This window comes from Oncorhynchus mykiss, chromosome 23, assembly GCF_013265735.2.
Source record: "Oncorhynchus mykiss isolate Arlee chromosome 23, USDA_OmykA_1.1, whole genome shotgun sequence".
Taxonomy (NCBI): domain Eukaryota; kingdom Metazoa; phylum Chordata; class Actinopteri; order Salmoniformes; family Salmonidae; genus Oncorhynchus; species Oncorhynchus mykiss.
Window position 1 is genome coordinate 49,747,140 of NC_048587.1, and position 22,104 is coordinate 49,769,243.

At 48.6% G+C, this 22,104-nt stretch overlaps 1 protein-coding gene across 4 annotated transcripts in view; it reads right to left on the minus strand.

Annotated features, from left to right (window-relative positions):
• Positions 1-22,104, minus strand: part of LOC110503141 (BAH and coiled-coil domain-containing protein 1) — a 122,963-nt gene that overhangs the window by 15,019 nt on the left and 85,840 nt on the right. For 3 of the 4 annotated variants that reach the window (XM_036960705.1, XM_036960704.1, XM_036960706.1), the window contains exons 11-14: positions 17,533-17,699; positions 16,547-16,788; positions 7,552-7,784; positions 7,295-7,474 (exon numbers count right to left, since the gene is read on the minus strand). In XM_036960705.1, coding sequence (XP_036816600.1) covers positions 7,295-7,474; positions 7,552-7,784; positions 16,547-16,788; positions 17,533-17,699 — 822 coding nt within the window. The remainder of the gene's footprint in view (positions 1-7,294; positions 7,475-7,551; positions 7,785-16,546; positions 16,789-17,532; positions 17,700-22,104) is intronic. The other variant, XM_036960707.1, reaches the window with a different exon arrangement.

The following is a 22,104-nucleotide window of genomic DNA, read 5'->3' on the forward strand; positions in this document are numbered from 1 at the left end:
CCACACAGCACAGATAAGCAGTGAAGACACCACACAAACTATCACACAGGACAGATAAGCAGGGAAGACACCACACAAACTATCACACAAACTATCACAGGACAGATAAGCAGGGAAGACACCACACAAACTATCACACAGGACAGATAAGCAGGGAAGACACCACACAAACTAAGCAGGGAAGACACCACACAAACTATCACATAAACTATCACACAGGACAGCTAAGCAGTGAAGACACCACACAAACTATCACACATCACAATTAAGCAGGGAAGAAACCACACAAACTATCACACAGCACAGATAAGCAGGGAAGACACCACACAAACTAAGACACCACACAAACTAAGCAGGGAAGACACCACACAAACTAAGCAGGGAAGACACCACACAAACTATCACACAGGACAGATAAGCAGGGAAGACACCACACAAACTATCACACAGCACAGATAAGCAGGGAAGACACCACACAGCACAGATAAGCAAGGAAGACACCACACAAACTATCACACAAACTATCACACAGGACAGATAAGCAGTGAAAACACCACACAAACTATCACACAGCACAGATAAGCAGTGAAAACACCACACAAACTATCACACAGCACAGATAAGCAGTGAAGACACCACACAAACTATCACACAGCACAGATAAGCAGCGAAGACACCACACAAACTATCACACAGCACAGATAAGCAGTGAAGACACCACACAAACTATCACACAGCACAGATAAGCAGTGGACACCACACAGCACAGATAAGCAAGGAAGACACCACGCAAACTATCACACAGGACAGATAAGCAGTGAAAACACCACACAAACTATCACACAGCACAGATAAGCAGTGAAAACACCACACAAACTATCACACAGCACAGATAAGCAGTGAAGACACCACACAAACTATCACACAGCACAGATAAGCAGTGAGGACACCACACAGCACAGATAAGCAAGGAAGACACCACACAAACTATCACACAAACTATCACACAGGACAGATAAGCAGTGAAAACACCACACAAACTATCACACAGCACAGATAAGCAGTGAAAACACCACACAAACTATCACACAGCACAGATAAGCAGCGAAGACACCACACAAACTATCACACAGCACAGATAAGCAGTGAGGACACCACACAGCACAGATAAGCAAGGAAGACACCACACAAACTATCACACAGGACAGATAAGCAGTGAAAACACCACACAAACTATCACACAGCACAGATAAGCAGTGAAAACACCACACAAACTATCACACAGCACAGATAAGCAGTGAAGACACCACACAAACTATCACACAGCACAGATAAACAGTGAAGACACCACACAAACTAAGACACCACACAAACTATTTCACAGCACAGATAAGCAGGGAAGACACCACACAAACTATCACACAGCACAGATAAGCAGGGAAGACACCACACAGATAAGCAGGGAAGACACCACACAAACTATCACACAGCACAGATAAGCAGGGAAGACACCACACAAACAATCACACAGCACAGATAAGCAGTGAAGACACCACACAAACTATCACACAGCACAGATAAGCAGTGAAGACACCACACAAACTATCACACAGCACAGATAAGCAGTGAGGACACCACACAGCACAGATAAGCAAGGAAGACACCACACAAACTATCACACAGGACAGATAAGCAGTGAAAACACCACAAACACTATCACACAGCACAGATAAGCAGTGAAAACACCACACAAACTATCACACAGCACAGATAAGCAGTGAAGACACCACACAAACTATCACACAGCACAGATAAGCAGTGAAGACACCACACAAACTATCACACAGCACAGATAAGCAGCGAAGACACCACACAAACTATCACACAGCACAGATAAGCAGTGAAGACACCACTCAGCACAGATAAGCAAGGAAGACACCACACAAACTATCACACAAACTATCACACAGGACAGATAAGCAGTGAAGACACCACACAAACTAAGACACCACACAAACTATCACACAGCACAGATAAGCAGGGAAGACACCACACAGATAAGCAGTGAAGACATCACACAAACTATCACACAGCACAGATAAGCAGGGAAGACACCACACAAACTATCACACAGGACAGATAAGCAGGGAAGACACCACACAAACTATCACACAAACTATCACAGGACAGATAAGCAGGGAAGACACCACACAAACTATCACACAAACTATCACAGGACAGATAAGCAGGGAAGACACCACACAAACTATCACACAGGACAGATAAGACACCACACAAACTAAGCAGGGAAGACACCACACAAACAATCACATAAACTATCACACAGGACAGCTAAGCAGTGAAGACACCACACAAACTATCACACATCACAATTAAGCAGGGAAGACACCACACAAACTATCACACAGCACAGATAAGCAGGGAAGACACCACACAAACTAAGACACCACACAAACTAAGCAGGGAAGACACCACACAAACTAAGCAGGGAAGACACCACACAAACTATCACACAGGACAGATAAGCAGGGAAGACACCACACAAACTATCACACAGCACAGATAAGCAGGGAAGACACCACACAGCACAGATAAGCAAGGAAGACACCACACAAACTATCACACAAACTATCACACAGGACAGATAAGCAGTGAAAACACCACACAAACTATCACACAGCATAGATAAGCAGTGAAAACACCACACAAACTATCACACAGCACAGATAAGCAAGGAAGACACCACACAAACTATCACACAGGACAGATAAGCAGTGAAAACACCACACAAACTATCACACAGCACAGATAAGCAGTGAAAACACCACACAAACTATCACACAGCACAGATAAGCAGTGAAGACACCACACAAACTATCACACAGCACAGATAAGCAGTGAGGACACCACACAGCACAGATAAGCAAGGAAGACACCACACAAACTATCACACAAACTATCACACAGGACAAATAAGCAGTGAAAACACCACACAAACTATCACACAGCACAGATAAGCAGTGAAAACACCACACAAACTATCACACAGCACAGATAAGCAGTGAAGACACCACACAAACTATCACACAGCACAGATAAGCAGCGAAGACACCACACAAACTATCACATAGCACAGATAAGCAGCGAAGACACCACACAAACTATCACACAGCACAGATAAGCAGCGAAGACACCACACAAACTATCACACAGCACAGATAAGCAGTGAAGACACCACACAAACTATCACACAGCACAGATAAGCAGTGAGGACACCACACAGCACAGATAAGCAGCGAAGACACCACACAAACTATCACACAGCACAGATAAGCAGTGAAAACACCACACAAACTATCACACAGCACAGATAAGCAGTGAAAACACCACACAAACTATCACACAGCACAGATAAGCAGTGAAGACACCACACAAACTATCACACAGCACAGATAAGCAGTGAAGACACCACACAAACTAAGACACCACACAAACTATTTCACAGCACAGATAAGCAGGGAAGACACCACACAAACTATCACACAGCACAGATAAGCAGGGAAGACACCACACAGATAAGCAGGGAAGACACCACACAAACTATCACATAGCACAGATAAGCAGGGAAGACACCACACAGATAAGCAGGGAAGACACCACACAAACTATCACACAGCACAGATAAGCAGGGAAGACACCACACAAACAATCACACAGCACAGATAAGCAGTGAAGACACCACACAAACTATCACACAGCACAGATAAGCAGTGAAGACAAACTGTGTGTGTATATATATATATAAATAACACAGGACATATAAGCAGTGAAGACACCACACAAATTATCACACAGCACAGATTAGCAGGGAAGACACCACAGTGGGTATCACACAACACAGTGGGGAGAACAAGTATTTGATACACTGCCGGGAATGCAGGTTTTCCTACTTACAAAGCATGTAGAGGTCTGTAATTTTAATCATAGGTACACTTCAACTGTGAGAGATGGAATCTAAAAAAAAATCCAGAAAATCACATTGTATGATTTTTTTATTTGATTTGTATGATTTGATCACCTACCAACCAGTAAGAATTCCGGCTATCACAGACCTGTTAGTTTTTCTTTAACCTCTTGGTGTTAGGGGGCAGTATTTTCATTTTTGGAGTAAAGGGGGCAGTATTTTCATTTTTGGAGTAAAACGTTCCCGTTTTAAACGGGATATTTTGTCAGGAAAAGATGCTAGAATATGCATATAATTGACAGCTTTGGATAGAAAACACTCTAACTTTTCCAAAACTGTAAAGATATTGTCTGTGAGTATAACAGAACTGATGTTGCAGGCGAAAGCCTGAGAAATCCAATCCAGAAGTGCCCCAGGTTTTGGAAGCGCTGCGTTCCAATGACTCCCTATAGGGCTGTGAATGTACCATCAACGAGCTTACGCTTTCTACATATTCCCCAAGGTGTCTACAGCATTGTGACATAGTTTTCCGCATTTCTGTTGAAGAATAGCCGTATGGGGGCACATTGCGTAAGTGGTCACATGGTGGCTCCGAGAGAGATTCTCGCGTAAAGTGCAGAGGTAGCCATTACTCCAATCGGTCCTAGAGAAAAAGGAATTGTCCCGACGGATATATTATCGAATAGATATTAGAAAAACACCTTGAGAATGGATTCTAAACAGCGTTTGCCATGTTTCTGTCGATATTATGGAGCTAATTTTGAATATTTTTCGCTGTTGTGGTGACCACAATTTCTGGGCGATTTCTCAGCCAAACGTGAAGAACAAACGGAGCTATTTCACCTACAAAAATAATATTTTGGGAAAAAATGAACTTTGGCTGTCTACCTGGCAGTCTCGTGAGTGAAAACATCCGAAGTTCAAAGGTAAACGATTTAATTTGATTGCTTTTCTGATTTCCGTGACAAGTTTGCCTGCCGCTAGCAAGGCATAATGCTATGCTAGGCTATGATAAACTTACACAAATGCTTGTCTAGCGTTGGCTGTAAAGCATATTTTGAAAATCTGAGATGACAGGGTGATTAACAAAAGGCTAAGCTGTGTTCCAATATATCTTGTGATTTTCATGAATAGGAATATTTTCTAGGAAGATTTATGTCCGTTGCGTTATGCTAATTAGTGTCAGATGATGATAACGGGCCCGTTCACGGGCTGCGCGTCACTACAGGTTAAGAAGCCCTCCTGTTCTCCACTCATTACCTGTATTAACTGCACCTGTTTGAACTCGTTACCTGCATAAAAGACACCTGTCCACACACTCAATCAAACAGACTCCAACCTCTCCATAATGGCCAAGACCAGAGAGCTGTGTAAGGACATCAGGGACATGGACAAGGCTGGGATGGGCTACAGGAATATAGGCAAGCAGCTTGGTGAGAAGGCAACAACTGTTGGCGCAATTATTAGAAAATGGAAGAAGTTCAAGATGACTGTCAATCACCCTCGGTCTGGGGCTCCATGCAAGATCTCACCTCGTCGGGCATCAATGATCATGAGGAAGGTGAGGGATCAGCCCAGAACTACACGGCAGGACCTGGTCAATGACCTGAAGAGAGCTGGGACCACATCCTCAAAGAAAACCATTAGTAACACACTACGCCGTCATGGATTAAAACCCTGCAGTGCACGCAAGGTCCCCATGCTCAAGCCAACGCGTGTCCAGGCCCGTCTGAAGTTTGCCAATGACCATCTGGATGATCCAGAGGAGGAATGGGAGAAGGTCATGTGGTCTGATGAGACAAAAATAGAGCTTTTTGGTCTAAACTCCACTCGCCGTGTTTGGAAGAAGAAGAAGAAGGATGAGTACAACCCCAAGAACACCATCCCAACCGTGAAGCATGGAGGTGGAAACATCATTCTTTGGGGATGCTTTTCTGCAAAGGGGACAGGACGACTGCACCGTATTGAGGGGAGGATGGATGGGGCCATGTATCGCAAGATCTTGGCCAACAACCTCCTTCCCTCAGTAAGAGCATTGAAGATGGGTCGTGGCTGGGTCTTCCAGCATGACAATGACCCGAAACACACAGCCAGGGCAACTAAGGAGTGGCTCCGTAAGAAGTATCTCAAGGTCCTGGAGTGGCCTAGCCAGTCTCCAGACCTGAACCCAATAGAAAATCTTTGGAGGGAGCTAAAAGTCTGTATTGCCCAGCGACAGCCCCGAAACCTGAAGGATCTGGAGAAGGTCTGTATGGAGGAGTGGGCCAAAATCCCTGCTGCAGTGTGTACAAACCTGGTCAAGAACTACAGGAAACGTATGATCTCTGTAATTGCAAACAGGTTTCTGTACCAAGTATTAAGTTCTGCTTTTCTGATGTATCAAATACTTATGTCATGCAATACAATGCAAATTAATTACTTAAAAATCATACGATGTGATTTTCTGGATTTTTGTTTTAGATTCCGTCTCTCACAGTTGAAGTGTACCTATGATAACAATTACAGACCTCTACATGCTTTGCAAGTTGGAAAACCTGCAAAATCGGCAGTGTATCAAATACTTGTTCTCCCCACTGTGTGTGTGTGTGTGTGTGTGTGTGTGTGTGTGTGTGTGGGTGTGTGTGTGTGTGTGTGTGTGTATATACACACACACACACACACTGTTTGTATATACTGTAGAACACACTACTATGGTCAGTTGGCCACCCAGAAATCTATGACCTTTTCAATAACTGCGGTCAAGGAAACCCAATGGTCCTGTCTTTCTCATGGACAGACAAACATCAGTACACACACACAGACACAAATGCATGCACACACACTCAATTACGCACACGCGCATGCAAGCACACACACACTCATACACACTCACAGATCAGATCTTTATTGGCAGCTGTGTGTGGCTGACTAAAGGGGTCGTGTCGGGTGTCGAGACGTCGCTGACACACTTGACATTTACACAACGTTCTCGTCAACACTCTCTCACACACACGCACACACAGGACGTACACAATAGGGCCACATCAATTTGAGATTATTGGGTAAGGGGGGACATTGCGTCTCTACTGGTTGGTTTGAGGGGGTGCAGGAGGGGCGACAGGGGTGTGACATTCTAAAAGAGGCGATATTGGGGTTCACGTTACAGTGTGGTTTTGTGGGGCAACATGCCAGTGGGCAGCCATTAATGGTTTTAATGGTGTGACAGACGAGCCGGGAAGTGAGAGCAGGCCACCGTGATTGAAGACATCTCACTCTCTAACAAACACACACACACACAGCCGGGAGACATCTCACTGAGACGTAACTTACCCTGGCCTGAGCACTCGCTGTTGCTCTTCCCCTCGTTCATTTCCTGCTTCACAGAGGCCACACCTCCTCTGCGGAGGACTCTGGTCGAAGGTCCGCCCAGTTTGACCCTTGGTCGACCTCTCCTTCTCCTCACCCCCTGATTGGGCACCCAGTCCTGCTGGTTACTGGAAGTATCCGCTGCTGGGTGAACATGGAGAGATGGGTGTGTTAGTGTCAGGGAGTGTATGTGGTACAAGGTTAACGTGTGTTTGTTTTACCTGTGCCACTCTCTCTGCAGTTTGCGTGGGCTCCAGGTCTGGGGTCCCGTCTGCGACGGTGCGTGCCCCCTGATGGTGCACCTCTCTGGGCCACAACCTTCTGCTTCAGCTGGGTCACCCTCCGTGCTAGTCGGGAGCTCAGGCTGGGACGACCTCTCCTCGTGAGGAAGCCATGATTAGTCATCGTCTTCCTCCGCTTCTCTCCGCTCCCATCTGCTTCATAATCCTCCGCCCTGAAAAACACAAAGAAGAGAGAGTTGGATTTTAGAAACAAACAAACAAAAAACAAAGGAGATCAAAGAAACGATAACAGGTCATCTGGTCTTTCTGCCCTCTATACCTCTCACAAGAGCTCTTTTACTTTCTCCCTTTTCCTCCTTGTCTCTGTCTAGCCTTTCATGAGTAGAGAGGGGGGGGGGGGTTCCTTTCCAGTGCGGATGCTGTGTTTTGAAGAGAAAGCCTTCTGTCGGTAAACTCTGAAATATCCAAGAGGAGTGTGACTATGAGACCCTGATGAATAACCACAAGAAAAAGGGAAAAATGGCTGAAAAACAGAGAGAGAAGGGTGGCAGGAAGGTGAGAGTTGGAGGGAGAAAGAGAGAGAGAGAGACAAGGCAGTCTCAGGGGGAGTCTGTCCATTGACCTAAGCTCCAGGGCTGTATGGATGAGCACCTCTATTGAACACCACCACTCCCTGCTCCAGGGCTGTATGGATGAGCACCTCTATTGAACACCACCACTCCCTGCTCCAGGGCTGGATAGATGAACACCTCTATTGAACACCACCACTCCCTGCTCCAGGGCAGGATAGCTGAACACCTCTATTGAACACCACCACTCCCTGCTCCAGGGCAGGATAGATGAACACCTCTATTGAACACCACCACTCCCTGCTCCAGGGCTGTATGGATGAACACCTCTATTGAACACCACCACTCCCTGCTCCAGGGCAGGATAGATGAACACCTCTATTGAACACCACCACTCCCTGCTCCAGGGCTGTATGGATGAACACCTCTATTGAACACCACCACTCCCTGCTCCAGGGCTGTATGGATGAACACCTCTATTGAACACCACCACTCCCTGCTCCAGGGCTGGATAGATGAACACCTCTATTGAACACCACCACTCCCTGCTCCAGGGCTGTATGGATGAACACCTCTATTGAACACCACCACTCCCTGCTCCAGGGCTGGATAGATGAACACCTCTATTGAACACCACCACTCCCTGCTCCAGGGCTGTATGGATGAACACCTCTATTGAACACCACCACTCCCTGCTCCAGGGCAGGATAGATGAACACCTCTATTGAACACCACCACTCCCTGCTCCAGGGCTGTATGGATGAACACCTCTATTGAACACCACCACTCCCTGCTCCAGGGCAGGATAGATGAACACCTCTATTGAACACCACCACTCCCTGCTCCAGGGCTGGATAGATGAACACCTCTATTGAACACCACCACTCCCTGCTCCAGGGCAGGATAGATGAACACCTCTATTGAACACCACCACTCCCTGCTCCAGGGCTGTATGGATGAACACCTCTATTGAACACCACCACTCCCTGCTCCAGGGCTGGATAGATGAACACCTCTATTGAACACCACCACTCCCTGCTCCAGGGCTGTATGGATGAGCACCTCTATTGAACACCACCACTCCCTGCTCCAGGGCTGGATAGATGAACACCTCTATTGAACACCACCACTCCCTGCTCCAGGGCTGGATAGATGAACACCTCTATTGAACACCACCACTCCCTGCTCCAGGGCTGGATAGATGAACACCTCTATTGAACACCACCACTCCCTGCTCCAGGGCTGGATAGATGAACACCTCTATTGAACACCACCACTCCCTGCTCCAGGGCAGGATAGATGAACACCTCTATTGAACACCACCACTCCCTGCTCCAGGGCTGTATGGATGAACACCTCCATTGAACACCACCACTCCCTGCTCCAGGGCTGTATGGATGAACACCTCTATTGAACACCACCACTCCCTGCTCCAGGGCAGGATAGATGAACACCTCCATTGAACACCACCACTCCCTGCTCCAGGGCTGTATGGATGAACACCTCTATTGAACACCACCACTCCCTGCTCCAGGGCAGGATAGATGAACACCTCCATTAAACACCACCACTCCCTGCTCCAGGGCAGGATAGATTAACACCTCTATTGAACACAACCACTCCCTGCTCCAGGGCTGTATGGATGAACACCTCTATTGAACACCACCACTCCCTGCTCCAGGGCAGGATAGATGAACACCTCCATTGAACACCACCACTCCCTGCTCCAGGGCAGGATAGATGAACACCTCTATTGAACACCACCACTCCCTGCTCCAGGGCTGTATGGATGAACACCTCTATTGAACACCACCACTCCCTGCTCCAGGGCAGGATAGATGAACACCTCTATTGAACACCACCACTCCCTGCTCCAGGGCTGGATAGATGAACACCTCTATTGAACACCACCACTCCCTGCTCCAGGGCAGGATAGATGAACACCTCTATTGAACACCACCACTCCCTGCTCCAGGGCTGTATGGATGAACACCTCTATTGAACACCACCACTCCCTGCTCCAGGGCTGGATAGATGAACACCTCTATTGAACACCACCACTCCCTGCTCCAGGGCTGTATGGATGAGCACCTCTATTGAACACCACCACTCCCTGCTCCAGGGCTGGATAGATGAACACCTCTATTGAACACCACCACTCCCTGCTCCAGGGCTGGATAGATGAACACCTCTATTGAACACCACCACTCCCTGCTCCAGGGCTGGATAGATGAACACCTCTATTGAACACCACCACTCCCTGCTCCAGGGCTGGATAGATGAACACCTCTATTGAACACCACCACTCCCTGCTCCAGGGCAGGATAGATGAACACCTCTATTGAACACCACCACTCCCTGCTCCAGGGCTGTATGGATGAACACCTCCATTGAACACCACCACTCCCTGCTCCAGGGCTGTATGGATGAACACCTCTATTGAACACCACCACTCCCTGCTCCAGGGCAGGATAGATGAACACCTCCATTGAACACCACCACTCCCTGCTCCAGGGCTGTATGGATGAACACCTCTATTGAACACCACCACTCCCTGCTCCAGGGCAGGATAGATGAACACCTCCATTAAACACCACCACTCCCTGCTCCAGGGCAGGATAGATTAACACCTCTATTGAACACAACCACTCCCTGCTCCAGGGCTGTATGGATGAACACCTCTATTGAACACCACCACTCCCTGCTCCAGGGCAGGATAGATGAACACCTCCATTGAACACCACCACTCCCTGCTCCAGGGCAGGATAGATGAACACCTCTATTGAACACCACCACTCCCTGCTCCAGGGCAGGATAGATGAACACCTCCATTGAACACCACCACTCCCTGCTCCAGGGCAGGATAGATGAACACCTCTATTGAACACCACCACTCCCTGCTCCAGGGCTGTATGGATGAACACCTCCATTGAACACCACCACTCCCTGCTCCAGGGCAGGATAGATGAACACCTCTATTGAACACCACCACTCCCTGCTCCAGGGCAGGATAGATGAACACCTCTATTGAACACCACCACTCCCTGCTCCAGGGCAGGATAGATGAACACCTCCATTGAACACCACCACTCCCTGCTCCAGGGCAGGATAGATGAACACCTCTATTGAACACCACCACTCCCTGCTCCAGGGCAGGATAGATGAACACCTCCATTGAACACCACCACTCCCTGCTCCAGGGCAGGATAGATGAACACCTCTATTGAACACCACTGCTCCACTACCCTTTTTCTCTTTCTATCTTTCGATCTCAAATAAGCGCTCTCTCTCTCTCTCTCTCTCTCTCTCTCTCTCTCTACTATGAGCAGCTGGTGTCTGAGGCAGGTGAATCCTATATTCCCTCAGAGCTCAGTGTCTCCCTTCAAGGAAAAGAGAGGGAAGGAGGCGGGAAGGAGGAGGGAAGGAGAAGAAAGGGAGGGAGTGAGGATAAAATGACAGAGGGAGGAAGAAAGGAGGGTGGCAGGGATGGATGGATGCAGGGAGGGGGAAGGAGCAGAGTAAAGGGAGAAGGGAGAGGAGAGGATTAAGCAGGGATTGAATGGAGGAAAGGAGGAGCATGAAAAGAGGGGAAGATAGGATGTGTAATGTGAAACCTGAGAGAAATACCACCTGGTTGAGTTGTCATCTCAGGCAGTCAGACAAAAAGAAAGGTAACACTGATCTGCTGAAGTCAGAATCTACAGAGAAGCCAGCTTCCTGCTGAGGTCAGGATCTACAGAGAAGCCAGCTTCCTGCTGAGGTCAGGATCGACAGAGAAGCCAGCTTCCTGCTGAGGTCAGGATCTACAGAGAAGCCAGCTTCCTGCTGACGTCAGGATCTACAGAGAAGGCAGCTTCCTGCTGAGGTCAGGATCTACAGAGAAGCCAGCTTCCTGCTGAAGTCAGGATCTACAGAGAAGCCAGCTTCCTGCTGAAGTCAGGATCTACAGAGAAGCCAGCTTCCTGCTGACGTCAGGATCTACAGAGAAGGCAGCTTCCTGCTGACGTCAGGATCTACAGAGAAGCCAGCTTCCTGAACCCCCCTAAACTCCCCCTAACAAACTGCCACACCACTCATACCTAGGGTTACAAAATTCCGGGAACCATCAATAAATTCCCTGGTTTTTCTGAAATCCCGGTTGGAGGATTCCTGGAATCCGTACGGAAAGTTTTCGGAATTTTGCAAACCTACCCATACCCCTCATTCCCATCCCACACACCAACTCTCCATCACCCAGCCCTAACCTGTCTGTCACCATCACCCCCTGACCTCTCCTTTCAACCTTTGACCCCCAGTCAGTCCCTAAGACCCAGCGATAGCCTTCAGTCACATCCTCACTGGAAGGAGAGTATGTGAAGAGGGGACAAGGGCAGTTGGTTGATGTAGAATGATGTAAAATCAACAGTTAATGTAATTACTATAACAGCCTTCCCCTTTTTCCTCTCTCCAACACCGATGCCAACAAGTACTGCCACCAAGAGACCAGTTGCTAGAGAAACTCTCTCTCTCTCTCTGTGTCTCTGTCTCTCTCTCAAAGATTAAGGAATACACTAATGATACTACACTAATTCATTAATTAAAAAATACACCCTGTCACATACCAGCCAGCTCCAGTAATTAAACAAATATGGGATGTGTGTGGTGTGTGTGTGTCGTCTGTGTGTGCGTGTTGTCATTTTTCATTAGTGTGTTGTAATCACTGTGGTAACCGTGATAAACGTTGTGCTTGTTTAATCAGTTTATCACGCTATCATAGGTGGAGCACAGCCAGAAAACACATCCATCAATATGATGACCTAACACTGGAATTTAACACTGTGTAGGGCATTAGGGGATTTGCTTTGTAATCATGTGTGTGTGTGTGTGTGTGTGTGTGTGTGTGTGTGTAAGAAGAGGGGGTTGTAGAGTCATTCATCACTGTGATAAGTCTACATGGGGACTTTGTCCATATTAATATGTGCTGAGGGTGAGAGGGGGTCAGGACATAATCAATGGAGTGATAAATATGGTGTGCGTGTGTAAGAGAGCGAGAGCGAGAGCGAGAGAGCGAGAGAGGCAGCAGTTCCTCTTATAAAGAAGCTCAACAGGGTTCATCTCAGGCAACAGTATTTCTGTGAGTCCTAAATATAAGGAATGTCATTTTTGTGGGTGTGGGCTGGCTGACCCAAGACAGCTTTTCTGTGATTATTTTGTCCTTTATTTTCACTCTATTTCCTGTAATGTATCCTCTATTATTTCTTACAACTGAGAAGAACTTTGAACATCAGATCGGCAGTTACTTGCCCCAGTTACGGCTTCTACTTCAAATCATCTGCCCTGGGCTCCCTCTGTAATTCCAACCCATTTTTCGGCGTTACAGAGAAGAGAGGGTGGATCCTGGTGAGATTAAGGCGAAGGGAAAACCGGCCACCTCTTCCCTCCATTCCACTGGCTAATGTACAGTCACTCGATAATAAGATGGAGGATCTCTAATCACGGACTTGCTACCAACGCGACTCTCGGAACTGCAATACTCTTTGCTTTTCAGAAACATGGCTCTCATACAAGATACCCTCCACGGCTATCCAACTCGATGGATTCTCCATTCACCGGGCGGACAGGACAGTGGAGTCGGGGAAATCGAGGGGGGAGGTATTTGCCTCTTCCTCAACTCCAACTGGTGTCCTAATTCCAGCAAGGTGGAAGTGTCAACCCACTGTTCACCCGTCTTGGAATATCTGATGGTCAAATGCCGACCCTTCTACCTCTCGAGGGAGTTTTCAGTTGTTATTTATCGTGACTGCTGTATACATTCCACCTCAGGACAATAAAAATAATAAGCTGGCACTTAATAACTGTACAAGGCTATAAACCAGAAGGAAACCCTACACCCAGAGGCTGCCTTTCTGGTTTCCGGCAATTTGAATTAATGCCCAACTTCCATCAACACATCTCCAACGACACTAAAGGCCATAAAGCCCTAGACCACTGCTATTCGACCCACAAGCAAGGATACAAGGCCCTCCCTCAAAGTACCAGCAATTCGCTCCGTTGAGAAATGGTCACCAGAATCAGAGGGTAAGCTACAGGACTGCTATGCTAGCGCTGACTGGAATATGTTTCGAGATTTTGCCGATAACATCGACGACCTAACCATCTCCGTCACTGGCTTCAATACAAAATGCATCAGCGACGTTGTACCCACGGTGAAGGTTCGCTGCTTCCCCAATCAAAAGCCCTGGATTAACACCGAAGTTGGTGCTAAACTAAAGGACAAGACTACCACACACAGAGCTATCACAGACAACCCTGATGCTACGGCCGAAGACAGGAATAAGTACAAGAAGGCCCGCTATGACCTCCACAGAGTCATCAAACGAGCAAAAGGACAATATAGGAATAAGGTGAAATCATATTCCACAGGCTCTAACACCCGCCACATGGAGGGGCTACAGTCTAATATGGATTACAAAGGAAGATCCAACCATGATCTGCCCAATGATGCCTCTCTACCAGACATACTTAATGCATTTTATGCACGCTTTGACAACAACATTGATCCGGGCGTGAGGGCCGTCACACCTTTAGGGTCTTTAATCAGGGCAACACCTGCAAGGCCGCGGGCCCCGATGGTATTCCAGGGTGCGTTCTCAGAGCATGCGCAGAACAGCTGGCAGGCATATTCACGGTCATTTTCAACCTCTCCTTGTCCCAGTCTTTAATCCGCACATGTTTTAAAATGACCACAATCAAGGCTTCATGACACAATGATTACCGCCCTGTAGCACTCACTTCTGTAATCAGGAAGTGCTTTGAGAGGCTGGTTATGGCACACATTAACTCCACCATCCCAGATACCCTAGACCCACTCTAATTTGCATACCACCCCAACAGATCCATAGATGACGCAATCTCAATTGCTCTCCACACTGCACTCACCCACCTAGATAAGAGGAATAACTATGTGAGAATGCTGTTCATTGACTACAGCTCGTCACCAAGCTTAGGACTCTGGGTCTGAACACCTCCCTCTGCAATTGGATCATGGACTTCGTGACGGGCCAACCTGAGGTGGTGAGGGTAGGCAACATCACCTCCACCACACTGGCCCTTAACACAGGAGCCCCACAGGGGTGTGTGCTTAGTCCCCTCCCGTACTCCTTATTCACCCACGATTGTGTGGCCACACACAACTCAAACACCATTATCAAGTTCCCTGACGACAGTAGGCCTGATCATCGGCAACGATGAATCAGCCTACAAGAAGGAGGTCAGAGACCTGGCAGTGTGGTGCCGGAGCAACAACTTCACCCTCAACGTCAGCAAGACCAAGGAGCTGATCGTGGACTACAGAAAACATAGGGGTGAGCACGTCCCCATCCACATCAACAGGGTGACAGTGGAGCATGTAAACAGCTTCATGTTCCTCTAATCACTAAAGACTTAAAGTGGTCCAGACACACACACAGTCATGAAGAAGGTACGACAGTCCCTCTTTCCTCTGAGGAGCTTGAAAAAGTTTGTCATGGGCCCTCAAATCCTTAAAAGGTTCTACAGCTGTACAATTGAGAGCGTATTGACTGGCTGCATCACTGCTTGGTATGGCAACAGCACCGCCCTGGATTGCATGGCACTACAGAGGGTTGTGAGGACAGCCCAGTACATCACCGGGACCGAGCTCCCTGCCATCCAGGACCTCTATATCAGGCAGTGTGAAAAGAAGGTCCGGAAAATGGTCAAAGACCCCAACCACCCAAGCCATAGACTATTTTCTCTGCTGCCGCACGGCAAGAGCTACCGATGCATCAAGTCTAAAACTAACCAGCTCTTGAACAGCTTCTGTCTCCAAGCAATACAACTGATAAATAGCTAAACAAAATAGCTACATGGACCGAGTTTACCTTGTATCTTTATTGACCTTTTATTTCAGTATTTGCACTCTATGCACACTCACAAGGACCTAAATACTCACAAACACTGTCACTCCAACACACACACACACACACACACCAGCATCTGCTCACTCACACATAATATGCAGACATTTATACTGACTCTACACACCCACACACCTACTAACATACAAGCTGCTGCTACTCTGTTTATCATATATCCTGTTGCCTAATCACCCTATATCTACTTCCATCACTCCAGTATCCCTGCACATGTACATATGTTATTGGAACTGACTTTTCAAATATTTCCTGTATATAGTATGCTTAGTTACTTACTTTATGGTGTATTTCATATTTCTTATTCTTATTTCTCATGTGTTTTTTTCTAGTAATACATTGTTATTGATTATTGCATTGTTGGGTTTTGAGTTTGCAAGAAAGGCATTTCACTGTATTTGTGCATGTGACATTAAAACTTTAAACTTGTATAAGTGAATAAGTGGATAGGAGAATCCCTGCGGAGACACTCGCCTGAGTCTCTTGGGGCCGTCTGAGGCGCTGGGACTGGAGGTAGACTTGCGTTTCCGGGGGCGACCGGGTCGTCTGCGAGCAGGGCTATGAGAGGTCTCTGCTTTCTGGCGGTCATGTTTTCTCTGCAGCTTTGTCAGTTCTCTCTGTTTCTCTTTGTAACGTCTCTGGATCTCCGCTAGCTGGACTCGTATCGCTAGCTCCGCCCCATCCACCGTCTCCATGACACCCTTCACCGGACACACCTGCAGACAGATAGACATGAAGGATATAGTAGATTGTAAATGGACTGTACTGTGTGACAGTACATAGAAAATGTAGCTTGTGTATCTGTGTGTATATACAGTGCAGTTATATACTGTGTATATACAGTACAGTGTATACTCTATATCTGTGTATATATATATAGTACAGTTATATACTGTGTTTTAACATGCATGTACAGTACCGTTATATACTGTGTATCTGTGTAGCCTAGTGGTTAGACCGTTGGACTCGTAACCAAAAGGTTGCAAGATCAAATCCCCGAGCTGACAAGGTGCAAATCTGTCATTTTGCCCCTGAACAAGGCAGTTAACCCACTGTTCCTAGGCCGTCATTGAAAATAAGAATTTGTTCTTAACTGACTTGCCTAGTTAATTAAAAATAAAAGAAATACAGTACATTACTGTTATATACTGTGTATGTGTGTATATATATATAGTACAGTTATATACTGTGTTACAATTGTTTTTGTGTATATACAGTACAGTTATATACTGTGTATCTGTGTATATACAGTACAGTTATATACTGTGTATATACAGTACAGTTATATACTGTGTTTCTGTGTATATACAGTACAGTTATATTCTGTACATGTGCATTATATGTTTGAGTGAACAAGTGTGTATACCTACAGGACTGTCTGTATGTGCACATTTGAGTGTGTGTGTTCAGTTCTGTGTGTGTATGGAAAGTTCTGTGTGTGTTTAGGCATACACACATACCGGCTCGTGGCGAGGCGTCCAGCTACATTTCCGTCGCAGGTTGAAGGTCATCCTGACGGGACAGTGCTTCCCCTCCGCACTCCCTGGAGCTCCTTCCCCAAGCTCCAGACTGCGAGCCGCAGCCAGGGTCGCCAGGCTACTAAGGTCAAAGGTCAAAATGTCCTCTCCTGGCGAGAGAGAGAAAATAATTACATTATTTTTTACTATTGCCGCCGACCTAAACAAGTGATTGGCAAACAGGGTGAATGTTAGCTAAGTTATAGCATTCACACACACACGAGCACACATCGGCAGAGTGAGGGGGAAAGAGGTGGACAGACGGAGAGAAAGGAGGGAGAGTGCTAAAGGAGTGCTGTCTCTCCATCTATCACTGTCATTAACTCTGTCATTGTCACCGCCTGCAGATCAACTAGAATATTCATGAGGGACCAGCCAGCCCACACCCACAACCACACACACACACACACTGGTTCATTTCGCTGAGCTGCAAAGACAGTCAAATTGCTGCGCACAAGAGAAAAGTAGAGGGAGAGAGAGGATGATAAAGACAAAGGAAGGGAGGGAGGGAGGAGGAGATATAGGAGGAGAAGGGAAGATAAGGCAGAAGAGAAGGGAGGACAAGGTAGAGGATGAGGAGGGGGAGAAGGGGGGACAAGGTAGAGGAGAAGGAGGAGGAGAAGGGAAGAGGAGGCAGAGGAGAAGGAGGAGGAGAAGGGAGGACGAGGCAGAGGAGAAAGAGGAGGAGAAGGGAAGATGAGGCAGAGGAGGAGGAGAAAGGAGGATGAGGCAGAGGAGAAGGAGGAGGAGAAGGGAAGAGGAGGCAGAGGAGAAGGAGGAGGAGAAGGGAAGAGGAGGCAGAGGAGAAAGAGGAGGAAAAGGGAGGATGAGGCAGAGGAGAATGAAGAGGAAAAGGGAGGATGAGGCAGAGGAGGAGGAGGATGAGAAGGGACGAGGTAGAGGAGAAAGAGGAGGAAAAGGGAGGACGAGGCAGAGGAGAAGGAGGATGAGAAGGGACGAGGCAGAGGAGAAAGAGGAGGAAAAGGGAGGATGAGGCAGAGGAGAAAGAAGAGGAAAAGGGAGGATGAGGCAGAGGAGGAGGAGGATGAGAAGGGACGAGGTAGAGGAGAAAGAGGAGGAAAAGGGAGGACGAGGCAGAGGAGAAGGAGGATGAGAAGGGACGAGGCAGAGGAGAAAGAAGAGGAAAAGGGAGGACGAGGTAGAGGAGAAGGAGGATGTGGCAGAGGAGAAAGAGGAGGAGAAGGGAAGATGAGGCAGAGGAGGAGGAGAAAGGAGGATGAGGCAGAGGAGGAGGAGAAAGGAGGATGAGGCAGAGGAGAAAGAGGAGGAGAAGGGAAGATAAGGCAGAAGAGAAGGGAGGACAAGGTAGAAGGATGAGGAGGGGGAGAAGGGGGGACAAGGTAGAGGAGAAGGAGGAGGAGAAGGGAAGAGGAGGCAGAGGAGAAGGAGGAGGAGAAGGGAGGATGAGGCAGAGGAGAAAGAGGAGGAGAAGGGAAGATGAGGCAGAGGAGGAGGAGAAAGGAGGATGAGGCAGAGGAGAAGGAGGAGGAGAAGGGAAGAGGAGGCAGAGGAGAAGGAGGAGGAGAAGGGAAGAGGAGGCAGAGGAGAAAGAGGAGGAAAAGGGAGGATGAGGCAGAGGAGAATGAAGAGGAAAAGGGAGGATGAGGCAGAGGCAGAGGAGGATGAGAAGGGACGAGGTAGAGGAGAAAGAGGAGGAAAAGGAAGGACGAGGCAGAGGAGAAGGAGGATGAGAAGGGACGAGGCAGAGGAGAAAGAGGAGGAAAAGGGAGGATGAGGCAGAGGAGAAAGAAGAGGAAAAGGGAGGATGAGGCAGAGGAGGAGGAGGATGAGAAGGGACGAGGTAGAGGAGAAAGAGGAGGAAAAGGGAGGACGAGGCAGAGGAGAAGGAGGATGAGAAGGGACGAGGCAGAGGAGAAAAAGGAGGAAAAGGGAGGACGAGGTAGAGGAGAAGGAGGATGAGGCAGAGGAGAAAGAGGAGGAGAAGGGAAGATGAGGCAGAGGAGGAGGAGAAAGGAGGATGAGGCAGAGGAGGAGGAGAAAGGAGGATGAGGCAGAGGAGGAGGAGAAAGGAGGATGAGGCAGAGGAGAAAAAGGAGGAGAAGGGAAGATGAGGCAGAGGAGGAGGAGAAAGGAGGATGAGGCAGAGGAGAAGGAGGAAAAGGAAAAGGGAGGACGAGGCAGAGGAGAAAGAGGAGGAAAAGGGAGGATGAGGCAGAGGAGAAAGAAGAGGAAAAGGGAGGATGAGGCAGAGGAGAAAGAGGAGGAGAAGGGAAGATGAGGCAGAGGAGAAAGAGGAGGAGAAGGGAAGATGAGGCAGAGGAGAAAGAGGAGGAGAAGGGATGATGAGGCAGAGGAGAAAGAGGAGGAGAAGGGAAGATTAGGCAGAGGATAAGGAGGAGGAGAAGGGAGGACGATGCAGAGGAGAAAGAGGAGGAAAAGGGAGGACGAGGCAGAGGAGAAAGAGGAGGAAAAGGGAGGATGAGGCAGAGGAGAAAGAGGAGGAAAAGGGAGGATGAGGCAGAGGAGGAGGAGGATGAGAAGGGACGAGGTAGAGGAGAAAGAGGAGGAAAAGGGAGGACGAGGCAGAGGAGAAGGAGGATGAGAAGGGACGAGGTAGAGGAGAAAGAGGAGGATGAGAAGGGACGAGGTAGAGGAGAAAGAGGAGGAAAAGGGAGGACGAGGCAGAGGAGAAGGAGGATGAGAAGGGACGAGGCAGAGGAGAAAGAGGAGGAAAAGGGAGGACGAGGTAGAGGAGGAGGAGGATGAGAAGGGACGAGGTAGAGGAGAAAGAGGAGGAAAAGGGAGGACGAGGCAGAGGAGAAAGAGGAGGAAAAGGGAGGACGAGGCAGAGGAGGAGGAGGATGAGAAGGGACGAGGTAGAGGAGAAAGAGGAGGAAAGGGAGGACGAGGCAGAGGAGAAGGAGGATGAGAAGGGACGAGGTAGAGGAGAAAGAGGAGGAAAAGGGAGGACGAGGCAGAGGAGAAGGAGGATGAGAAGGGACGAGGCAGAGGAGAAAGAGGAGGAAAAAGGAGGACGAGGTAGAGGAGAAAGAGGATGAGAAGGGACGAGGTAGAGGAGAAAGAGGAGGAAAAGGGAGGACGAGGTAGAGGAGAAAGAGGAAAAGGGAGGACGAGGCAGAGGAGGAGGAGGATGAGAAGGGACGAGGTAGAGGAGAAAGAGGAGGAAAAGGGAGGACGAGGCAGAGGAGAAGGAGGATGAGAAGGGACGAGGCAGAGGAGAAAGAGGAGGAAAAGGGAGGACGAGGCAGAGGAGAAGGAGGATGAGAAGGGACGAGGTAGAGGAGAAAGAGGAGGAAAAGGGAGGACGAGGCAGAGGAGAAGGAGGATGAGAAGGGACGAGGTAGAGGAGAAAGAGGAGGAAAAGGGAGGACGAGGTAGAGGAGAAAGAGGAAAAGGGAGGACGAGGCAGAGGAGGAGGAGAAGGGTGGACGAGGTAGAGGAGAAAGAGGAAAAGGGAGGACGAGGTAGAGGAGAAAGAGGAAAAGGGAGGACGAGGCAGAGGAGAAAGAGGAGGAAAAGGGAGGACGAGGTAGAGGAGAAAGAGGGAAAGGGAGGACGAGGCAGAGGCAGAGGAGGAGGAGAAGGGAGGACGAGGCAGAGGAGAAAGAGGAGGAAAAGGGAGGACGAGGTAGAGGAGGAGGAGAAGGAGAAGGGAGGTCGAGGCAGAGGAGAAAGAGGAGGAAAAGGGAGGACGAGGCAGAGGAGGAGGAGAAGGAAGGACGAGGCAGAGGAGAAAGAGGAGGAAAAGGGAGGACGAGGTAGAGGAGAAAGAGGAAAAGGGAGGACGAGGCAGAGGAGGAGGAGAAGGGAGGACGAGGCAGAGGAGAAAGAGGAGGAAAAGGGAGGACGAGGCAGAGGAGGAGGAGAAGGGAGGACGAGGCAGAGGAGAAAGAGGAGGAAAAGGGAGGACGAGGCAGAGGAGAAAGAGGAGGAAAAGGGAGGACGAGGCAGAGGAGAAAGAGGAGGAGGAGAAGGGAGGACGAGGCAGAGGAGAAAGAGGAGGAGGAGCAGGGAAGACAAGGTAGAGGAGAAGGAGAAGGGAGGACGAGGTAGAGGGGAAGGAGGAGGAGAAGGGAGTACCGGTAGAGGAGGAGAAGGGAGGACGATGTATAGGGGAAGGGGGAGGAGAAGGGAGGATGAGGTAGAGGAGAAGGAGGAGAGGGGAGGACGAGGTAGAGGAGAAGGAGAAGGGAGGACGAGGTAGAGGAGAAGGGGGAAGGAGAAGGGACAATAGGGCAGAGGAGAAAGAGGAGGAGAAGGGAGGACGAGGCAGAGGAGAAAGAGGAGGAGAAGGGAGGACGAGGCAGAGGAGAAAGAGGAGGAAAAGGGAGGACGAGGTAGAGGAGAAAGAGGAGGAAAAGGGAGGAAGAGGTAGAGGAGGAGGAGGAGGAGAAGGGAGGACGAGGCAGAGGAGAAAGAGGAGGAGAAGGGAGGACAAGGTAGAGGAGAGGGAGAAGGGAGGACGAGGTAGAGGGGAAGGAGGAGGAGAAGGGAGTACGAGGTAGAGGAGAA